This window comes from Hippocampus comes, unplaced genomic scaffold, assembly GCF_001891065.2.
Source record: "Hippocampus comes isolate QL1 unplaced genomic scaffold, H_comes_QL1_v1.1 scaffold326, whole genome shotgun sequence".
Lineage (NCBI taxonomy): Eukaryota > Metazoa > Chordata > Actinopteri > Syngnathiformes > Syngnathidae > Hippocampus > Hippocampus comes.
The window spans coordinates 715,024-725,538 of NW_017805930.1; the positions used below are offsets into that span (position 1 = coordinate 715,024).

The 10,515-nt window shown below is 43.0% G+C and overlaps 1 protein-coding gene across 1 annotated transcript; it reads right to left on the bottom strand.

Moving 5' to 3' along the window:
* Positions 1-268: 268 nt before the first annotated feature.
* On the bottom strand, positions 269-7,587 carry ntf4 (neurotrophin 4). The gene is made up of 2 exons (XM_019889848.1): positions 7,032-7,587; positions 269-1,814 (listed from the first exon to the last, which is right to left on the bottom strand). The coding sequence occupies exon 2, from the start codon at positions 1,793-1,795 to the stop codon at positions 620-622; it is 1,176 nt and encodes a 391-aa protein (XP_019745407.1). The 5' UTR covers positions 1,796-1,814; positions 7,032-7,587; the 3' UTR covers positions 269-619.
* Positions 7,588-10,515: the final 2,928 nt, after the last annotated feature.

Here is a 10,515-nt window from a genome sequence, read left to right on the forward strand (position 1 = left end):
AAAATCTGCCATTTTAATAGGTTTCCGCTTTGTCTCGTAAAATAGTGACAATTTTCTAATATTTTCAAATCGACTTTTACTGGTTGTACTTAAACTTTTTTTCTCATGAAAAAAGAGATGTAAAAATGACATTTTCTGCTGACATGACTTTAGTCTGTAAAAGTTTGACTTATAACTTGTACAGAGTATAAAAGCAACCTGTATATTTGCACATTTATTATTTTAAAATTGCATATTTGTTCCAGTTACATTTTTTTTAATCTTAGTCCGTTTATCTGATGTTTACATATGTAAATCCATCAAAAAATTTTAGTTTATTCCGCATAAAATTATTGTAATTGTAAAATTCCAACCTTTTTGTTCATAAATTCGTGATTGTGATTTCCTTAAATTCTGGAACGAAAAAATTGTGCTTACGTTTCTGACTGACGATCGTGATGGCTATTGTAATACGGTGTTCGTTAAGCACTGTACGTACACAATGACCGGTGAAGGAATATATTAATATCAAAATCATACACATGCTTACGTACTAATAACTTAGGTTATGAAAGATAAATCGTAGAAAAACATCTCTATATACTGTGTTCTGGCATGAGGTCTTTGAGGTGTCATGCGGTTATCCCCGCCCCCTCCGGGCTAGCGCTTCGCGGGCCAGGATCTGATTGGCTCTGGAGAGCAGCACGCAAACGCAGGACGAGTCGATGCGGATCCACCTCCACCCCGTCCGGTTGTTGGCATCCTTGGTGAGGGCGCGCACGTAAGACTTCTTGGCCTTGCACTCGCTCACCCACTGCTTCTTGTCCACGCCTAGGCAGCCGGCGCCCGCCACCCCGGTGGGCTGCGACGCCTCCCTGCCGGCAGTGCCGTGGCCGGCAGTCCCGTGGCTCTTCTGCTGCTCGGCCTGGCGGCACCGGGTCTCATAGAAGTACTGCTTAAGCGGACCCGTCTGGGTCTGAATGTCCTGCAGGACGGTGACCACCTGGCCACGCGAGTCGACGGCCGTCTTCTTGTCCGTTACCCAGACGCTCTCCGCCTCGCAGACAGACTTCTCGCCCCGACGGCGATCCATCAAATGCGAGCGTTTGTCCCTCCTGTGGGCGCGGCCCGCGTCAGACGCGAATCCCGAAACGTTGCCCCAACTGAGGCTCTGATCAGCGTGACCCTCCGCGTGGGCGTCTTCCAGTTCCACCGCGTCGTCCTCCAGGAGGCCGACCTCCAGCATGAGCATGAGGGGCGGGTGCTCCGGGGGCGACGACGAGAACAGGACCCGCGGGTGAGCGTCCAAAAACATCTCGTCCCCTTCCAGGAGACCTTCCAGGATGCCCAACCCCGCCTCCGGGGTGGTGTTGACCGCACCGCTTGCGGGCGTCGGTGTTGCACCCCTCGCCGCGGGCCCCCTCCTCGACGCGTTCCGAAGCTGCTCCGTGGGAACGGTGGTTGCGGATCCTCTCTGAGTCCTCAGTCCAGCGGATGCAGGAGGTTGGATTATCTGTGTTTCCACTTCAGAGACTTGCGTGGGTCCATTCGTGGAGTCCAGGAAACCGCTGTGGTCTGGTCGACTGCGGTTCTTTCCACTCGGAACAACGCTCGGTTCCGCCGAGTTCCGGATGGGGTCCTGAACGGCGGGGGCGTTGTCATACGTTAGCGAGGCATTCCCCTGGGAGTTGTAATCCACGGCGAAGCGACGCCGCTCATCGTCCACGCTGGCGGCGGAGGCGATCCTTGACGCAGGCTTTTGAGGGAAGGGCAGGGCCGAGGCGATCACCATGGCAACCAGGGGAAGCCAGTGCATCACTCCCAGGACGTATCAACTGGGCGAGCGAGAAAGACAGCAGGAGAGAGAGTCAGTTGAGGAATGCGCTTGATCTCGTTAGGGTAAGTGGGTCAATTAAGATGTAAAACGGGTAGAGTTTACGGGAGGAACGCAACTTTATGAGCTCAAGCAAGCAGGGGCCTTCAAAACTTGGCACAACCTGTGGAAAAAAAACTCCAGAGTACCACAAGGTCGTCCTCCGCTTCCTTCAGATAGAGATCCTACACACACGCACACACACAGACACACACTCACAATCTCTCACGCACACTTAAGACGAACATATTCTCACACACAACACGCGCGCACACACTCAGAAAGGCCATCGGAATGTGCGCAGGTTCAAAACTGAAAAATCTCAAAGTGACCAAGGAAACACGCACGTGCATCCGTTTGTTGCTTTGATCGTCATTCATTGACACTAACACCAAAAGCTCAATTGACAGTCAAGATCAGTTTTTAAGCTTTTCCAGCATGAAACGTTAAGTGTACAACTGATTTATATTCCCACTTGCCCGAAGTAGTAATATTCGTAAATTGTATAGATTGTCTTTTAAGGAGCCAAGAACATTTTTTTTTAAACTTGGAAATAAAGTAAAATAACAAGGTCAGCGGATAATGTCTTGAGCACAACCCGCACCACCTGTCAAGCAGCGGAGGCATCTGTGCTGCGCTATGCCAAACTGTTACAATCTCTCCAATTCCAGTTCACTTTGACAACATTCCAGACGTGTTGTTTGTACCTTAAAGCCACTTCGGTTGACACTTGTAAGACCCCGCTGCGCTCGCTCCTTCGCCCTTGGCGCAGCTGGCGAAAGGAAACGTCAATCTCGACGCGATTAGCCAGGTGATGTGGGTGACAAGTCAAATAAGACACGCCCACCCGACAAACACATTCCATGCGTCACATCATGGAGATGCAAGTCAGGAGTCAAGGGGTTTATTTGAAATGTATCCCTTTCATAATTGTACGTCCGTAACAAAGGAGGAAGGTCAAACAGTCGTTTGAGAATTGGAGTTTACCTTATATTTTGCAGTAGTTGATGACCTTTTTTTTTTGTCCTCACACTTGACAAATAATCCAGATTAAAAAAATATAGATACAAGATCATAAAAACCAAACATTAAAAAAAATAAAAATAAAATCTAATAAACCTGCTCTATATGAAAAAAAACTAAAAACTTGAATGAAAAATCCCAAACTATTCCAACCCTGAAACAAGCAATCACACCCAGTCTATCACTGACATACACTCTCCACTCTCTCTGACACGCATGTCCACTCTCACAACCTCGCTGACATGCACGTGCACTCTCACCCACTCACACACAACTCTCAACAAACAAGACACTCCCTCCAAGCACCTTTGCCACATGACATCACAGAGATAAAAGTCATGAGTCAAGATGATGGCGTGAGCATGAGTCAGTGAGAAAGCACGGCCAGGATGCCACCACCGCCTACAAGCGGGGAGGACGCCATCTTAAAGGATTTTTTTGGTTGTTTTTTTTTTTTTTTTTTTTCTTAAGGCGGAAATACGAGAATGTCGGTGATGCAGCGTTGCTGGCGAGGCTCCTTTAAGGTCACCTCAAAGCAAAGTAATACCTCTCGGGGAGTGCGTCTGGTGAAGATGTGCGTGTACACGAAGGTTTTGTCAGTGAGGGAGCGGGTGTGTGAGAAGGGGGGAAAAGTCATCGCGTTGACGGGACTTCAAAAAGTCTTCTGTCAACCCCACCCTGCTGATGAAACGTAGCATCAACTTCCTGTGTTGAGGCCCGCCAATAAAGCTCCTTCATTGATGATGACTGCCAGTGATGTTCACTTGACATCATTGTTCCGAGAGTTTTGATCATGCCTACAAATGTCCACCCTTCCGTTGGAAGTTTGGATATAAGGGATAAAATGTTGGCGTTTGAGGCTCGGACGTGACCGTTCTCATCGGATCATCGGGTAAGCTGATTGCCTTCCTTCTGTTTTTCATTGATTGTACATTCCAAAAAACACAATTTCAAACTGGTAGCATTTTGCTTTTGGCAATCCTCCATCATTAACTGTGTGTGTATCTACTGCAGTCAGGTGTGTTGACGCACATGGATTATGACATATCGTGTATTTGTGTGTGTGTGTCACACTGAGTGTTTTTTGCAGGTCTTGCTCAACACTTGATGATCACCGTGCTCCATTTGCTCCCATCACACGCTTGGCTGGTGCACGCCTCAACAAAGACCCTCCGCAGTGCGTGTGTGTGCGGTAATGCTAACATGTTTCCAAATGGGAGGGTAAACAAACACGCCCCCCCCACCTCCACTCGTCACGCAAAAATCAAAGAAGCAGGGTGACCTATGAACTCAAATCCGTGCGTTCCCATGACATTATAGCAATCAGCGTTCGCCATTTTTCAATTTTATTTTAATGATGATATTAACTAATGGAATCAATGCATGTTTGAGTCAAATTTGTGACAATAATGAAAAAAGTCTTTTAAAAATATATAATATAAAGCCACTGTTCGAAAAGGGCACTAGTTACAAAAAACTAATAAAAAAATATGTCTTGTGCAAAAAAAAAAAAAAAAAAAAAATCCATAAAATTAAATCTCTCGCTATATCCATCCATCCATTTTCTAATCCGCTTTATCCTCACAAGGGTCGCAGGGCATGCAGGAGCCTATCCCAGCCGTCGTCGGGCAGTAGGCGGGAAACACCCTGAACTGGTTGCCAGCCAATCGCAGGGCACACAGAGACGAACAACTATCCATGCTCACATCCATATCTAGGGACAATTTTGAGTGTTCAATCAGCCTGCCGTGGATGTTTTGGCAATGTGGGAGGAAACCAGAGTACCCGGAGAAAAACCCACGTCGGCACGGGGAGAACATGCAAACTCCACACAGGAAGGCAGGGAGCCAACTTTCTCGATGGTGCACCTAATGAATAATGAAGTGCTCTCAAGAAGATTCATGACTGATTGATTGATTGAGGCACTTGTGTTTCATTTATATTTTCCTTCAACTGAACTGACATTCACGTTGGAGAGATGAAACGTGTGTTTCATGCTTCCTGTTCAAGTGGGGCTGAAATAAGAAGTGGGTGTGAGTGTGTATGAAATATCGTGGCATTGACTGTACATTTGCAAAGAAAGTAACAATACATTTCTGCCACCTTTTTAGCCCAATGGCAAAAAAAGTAAAATACAGTAAACCTACGTAATAAAAAGTCACAAAAAAAAGTAAGGCCAGCAGAAGACTTTTTATCCTAAAACATTTTTGTGTTTTTTTTTCTTTTTTGTTTTGTAGGTCAGTTTGACACACAGTGTAACAGGTACTTTAAGAAGTAACCTTCTTAAATGTTGGAAAATAAGTTAATTGTATATCGTTTAAAAAAAAAAACTCAATCCTCAGCTTTAAGAAAGGTGTATTTGTGAAAAGAAGCATCGAACAGTAGATGTTAAAAAAAATGATTAAAAACTTAACTTTGACAAGAAGCGACGACGCGGATGCACTTTTGAGCCACAAAAAAGTTAAACATGGTTATTTCATCCTTTTATTGTTTGATGTCAGGGCGAGTTCAGCTTTCAGCTCTTCACGGCTGCTCCTTTTGGAATAATTGCCTCTAAAGAGGTTCAAGTGACTTTAGAGGCGGATTATTCCTGACAATCCGTGTCAAATTCTTCAGTTTCTGACTTGTGGGCCATCAGACTTCAGTTTACGTAACTTGTGTTACTGAAGAAGAAGAGAACTGAGCTGTACAAGGTATACACTGTCGTCATGCATACATCTTGTATGACTTACGAGGCGGATTTTTCAGTCGCTATCATGACAGTGCACCCAAAAAAAAACTTATGGACCCAAGGCTGAAATGGAACAGGAAGTTGGACATTTTGCTCCAACTCCCTCAAGAGAGCCTCATTAAAGGTAGAAAGAAAACACGCCCCTGACACCAGTTGGGATGAAGTAGCCAGTTTTAGGTTCATTTGGCCAGTCAAGCAAATTTGAAAACTTCGTATCGGATTAGAAAATGGATGGATGGATGGAGTCCCTGGAAAGTTGGAAAGAAAAAAAAATCAGCCCCCTCTACCAGTTCCACTAATTGACCCAAAATTTGGTGCACATCTTTCATAAAACGACACAGGAAAAAAGTCTCAAGAACCCATTTCTGACAGTGAACAGGAAGTCAGCCATTTTGGCCAAATATACTCATTACTGCCCCCTGGAAAGTTAGGGGGGAAAACAGTTTCATGAATCCACACAAAACTATATTTAATATAACAGGACTCACAAAAATGTCTCATGTTTAAATCAGAAGCCGCTGCCCTCAAAAGATGGGCAACGGTACAATAGTAACTTTTTTTTATCACCCCATTCAATGTGGGCAGAGCACCGCGTCATATTTGATGATCATTTCAAGGATTCGCCACCAGCGAATCTATGAAAAATTCACAGAAAATGGGGAATTCCTTAGTCTTGTGAATTCTTGCACGATGACTCCAGTGGTATGTTTTCCCTCGAAATGTTTTGGGTGGATTCCCAATTTTACAATGCCAGATGACAAATGATGATGTCACAGGTTCGTCCTAAAATCACAGCACTACGAACCCTAATCAAGCATTTCTCTCAAGTCTCACAAAATATGTCCACTTACGTGACAGTTCACCAGAAGAAAGTCATCTGGCATTCAACTAAGCTTTACGCTTCCCTGCGATGCGTTTGCGTGCGCCAATTACACCCAAAAACATGCTAGGAATTTGGGTGTTGAGCCGAAAATGTCACCACCTTCTGCTGCAACTTAAAAAAATGTCACCCGACCAAACAGCTGGAAACAGAAAGTTCCAGAAATAACACAATAAAACTGTAATCACATGTCATTTCTCTCCTTGGCGACATATTTGTACTTTTACAGAACGCTTTGGCCTTTTTTGTCATAATTGCTTTGATATGTGCTCAAAGTTGCACAATAAACGTCATCGCATTAAATTATAAACTTTAGCAATAAATAAAATTAAGTTTGAAGTTCCCTACCGCGTCTCTTGTAGTAAAGCAGACATCTGATTACATTTTTTTGCCTTCTTTTATTGATCTTTTTTTATTTTTGTCAAGGGAGTCTTTGGATGTTTAAGATTTGTTTTCCTAGTACAGCATGCGCATAAAAATAAACGCCTTGAATCTTTAAATGATGGGTTGAAAGAAAAAGCGTTTAAACGTTGAAACATCCATACCGTTGAGGTGAGATCCGGACCCCGCGTCCTACCAGCTGACACCGCATTGATTCCCAAGTCCTGTCCCCGGTCAGTCGCTCAATTGGTTTGGGGCGGAGGGAGTCAAAAAACACTCTCTATCACACACACGCGCACATATCTTTGTTCCTTTGTAAAGTCCACGACATCTCACGAGAATCCCAGAATGTAAAAAAAAAAAAAAAAATCCAGTGTGGTGTACGGGAGGAAAAGAAAGTGGGGAAAAATCCGCCTGCTATCGAGGGCGCACCAACCAAAGTGACGGGAGACAAAGTGCTCAATTAGCCTCGAAAAGCAAAGCAAAGCCAAGGCGGCGTGACAGAATTCCGGCGCCTCAATGCCTCTCCAAAGAAGGCCAAAGATGAAAACATTCCTCACTTCAAAAATGCGCGGTGGCGAGCTGCACAAGTTTGCCAAAATGCTGGAAAAAGCTCCGCAACTCCGCCTGGCTGCTCAAGCAACGCGCAAAAAGTCAAGTCGGTCTTCAGCAAGTTAGCACTTGCCGAACACATAACATCCGGGCATGTCTGTCAAAATGAAAGTATGAGCATGAAACACGACCAGGTGTTAACTTTACTCTCTTTAATTGTTTTTTACGTTAGTTGTAATGTTTAAAACCGATCGTTGAACCGAAACCAACAAAATATAATCCACCAGTTTGACTCGAGCTTTTATTTTACTCTTTTCCGGTATGTATCTTTGCGAGCTTGCCATATGTAATTACTGCTCGATTTGGTCTTGTTTAATAAAAAACGACGTTTTCAAGATGTTACTTGTTGGAAGACACAGGGCAAAACTCAACAAGTTACACATGTGAAAAACAGAGTGAGTAGACGGTTTAAATAGGACGTATTTCCCCTTAATTAATAGAAAGCAGCAATGGACCGCCATGTTGTTTGCTAGCAGCTGAGGCGTTTTGACAAGCTCAGATTGCGTGAGTCAAAATAGTTTACTCGTTTTTACTCCCCCACGCCCGCCAAGTAGATTTCTTCTCCGCCCACATTTTATTAGAAAACAATTAACTTAAAAGGCAGCAGCAACATTGGCCTGCATCCAGGTCAGTGGGGATTTTAACAAGTTGGGAGCAAGGCAAATACTTACAAACACAGTGTTACAGTGAGTGACGACGAAATGCTGCATAAGGTGAATTTACCAAAACGTTCGTCCCTTTTCCTTTCCCAGTGAGCTATATTTGTAACATCTACACACTATTTGGTTGTAGTGTGATCATTTTGCTTTAAAAAAGTAAGGGAAGTTGAGTAGAATCAAGCAGTGATGTTCACTCAACAAAATGGCTACTATTTGTTGAAGGGGGACATCGTTTGTAAATTTTTAAGATCCATATGTAAATACCGTATGGAGCATCTGCCAAGTGTGACATTGTACATCCAGGTGACATCAGCGCACCTCTGGCCGCTGCTGTAATGCTGGAGGTCGACACGTTTTGCTGCGGTGGTCATTAAGCCTTTGAATTGATTTGCTAGTCAATGTCAAAAAGTGTCAATTACTGTGCCCCATTTGGCTGCTATAATACAGGTGGGAGAGACAACTTCTCATGTCACCGTTTTCCGGCACCAGTTTGGAATCGGGGTGAGAAGACAGAAGATTTCTCAAGGAAGACAGAGATTGTGGCCTTCACGAATCAGATGAGCCGATCTCCACTCAGTCAACACGTCCGTGTTTGGTGAAGTTAAGTTTTCATTCTTAGCAGCAGTACAAAATGCATGTTACATACTGTAGCCTACTTACAGTATCTATCTCCCTTTTCAACGGTTTCATTTTAATTATATCTTCCGTCAATTGTTGTTATGGTATTATTAAGCAAATGTACTTGTCAGAAATGTAGGATTTATTAATTTTTTAATTTACTGCACGGAATGGCAACCGACTCCCATCATGCTAACCACTAACTAGCCTTGAGGCTATTGTAGGTTCAAGTCAATGCTGTTTGAGCTAAAGTAATTGATTCCGGGTCATTAAATGATTCTATCATGAGATTAAAAACTATTCCTGAACATGTGTCTGTGCTCGAAAATGTGCATTTTCTTCCCACCCTGATGTAACAGTGAGCCAAATATTCAGAGAAAGAACCGGTTAAAACTTTCAAACTTCTGCTAGAAAGCAAAACAAAACATCAGCAACAGCCTTCTAGAACAGCTGAATTTTATTTGCGGTTAACCAAAGGTACTTCAAATGGTGGAAGGTTTTTACTGACTCCCGTTTTACTTAAATAAGTTTGAATGACATTGGTTAATTCTGAATGAAACCACAACCCCAGTATGAGGCGCTGCACACTTTTGCGATCACATAATCTCACATAATATCAGTTTATTTTTAATTCCTTTCTCTCTCAAAACGACCCCCACCCCTTTTTTATTTTGTTGTGCAGGTTATTGGTAACTTTGGAAAATGTTTTGAGATGATTTATCTGAGTTTGATTTTTTTTAATCATAAAAATAGGGGTGTGTGAAGTTTCAATATGTTTTATAGCTTAATAGAGGAAAAGAGAGCCCATCTTAATGACGTCTTGCCAACATTTCACATGAGATCCCAAGGCTGTCATAAATCATTCAATTGACTTTTTTTTTTTACTTGTTTTTTTTAATTTGCAATGCTAACTCACAAAGTTTTCAAATAACTTGGACATCCAAGTGACTAATCTCCTCTAACTGGAGGCCAGACAGCCGTCCATCACAAGGCAACTTGTTGGTTTTGGGAGAATGTAGCGCCGTCGGGAAGACGAATGTTCTGCCAAGAAGGAAGATTTACATTATGCAACAGCTTGTGACAATGTCGTTGGCGTTGTATTTTGGTCGTTCTCGAAGCGAGGAAGGTTGGGTGATTGGATATCACCACAGGCGCAGCGCAAACAGAAGTACTGATCTCGTTCCAGGGCTTCTTCTTGTGACGTTGCATCATCACATCGGAATATTGAACTGGATACCATGGAAATGATTTTGTGGTGTGTTTGTAGTGCACACAAACATTCATAAAAATGTTGTAGTGTTCAAGTCGTTGCAGTGATCCAAGAAGCCGAGACATGCGTTGTCTTCCCGACGTAAGGTCGACCTTGTCTTGACTTGCCCTGCTTGCGCTTAGCTGCTTCACACATGTGACCTACATGTGTACTACAAAATTTTTCCTCTCCAAAATGTTGACTTTTTCCCCTCTCAAATTTTCACTTAAAAAAATCGGACTTTTTTTTAATCTCCAAAATGACATCTTTTTTTCTTTCTTAAAAAAGCTTGTTTTTTCCGAATGAATACAATTTTTCCCCCCCCTAGAAAACAGACCGGTTGAGTTTTAAGAAGTCTTTTTCAACAAATAACCTTGAATTGAAAATGTTTTGACTTTTTCTCAAAGTCGTACTTTTTAATTAAAAAAATTAACATTTCGCTTATTCTCTGAAATGACTTTGTATTTTTAAAAAAAGTATTTTATTTTCTTCAAACTCAAAATGTGAGTT

Excerpts from the sequence above, each read along its gene's own strand:
- ntf4 (XM_019889848.1), bottom strand. The coding sequence starts at position 1,795 with ATGCACTGGCTTCCCCTGGTTGCCATGGTGATCGCCTCGGCCCTGCCC.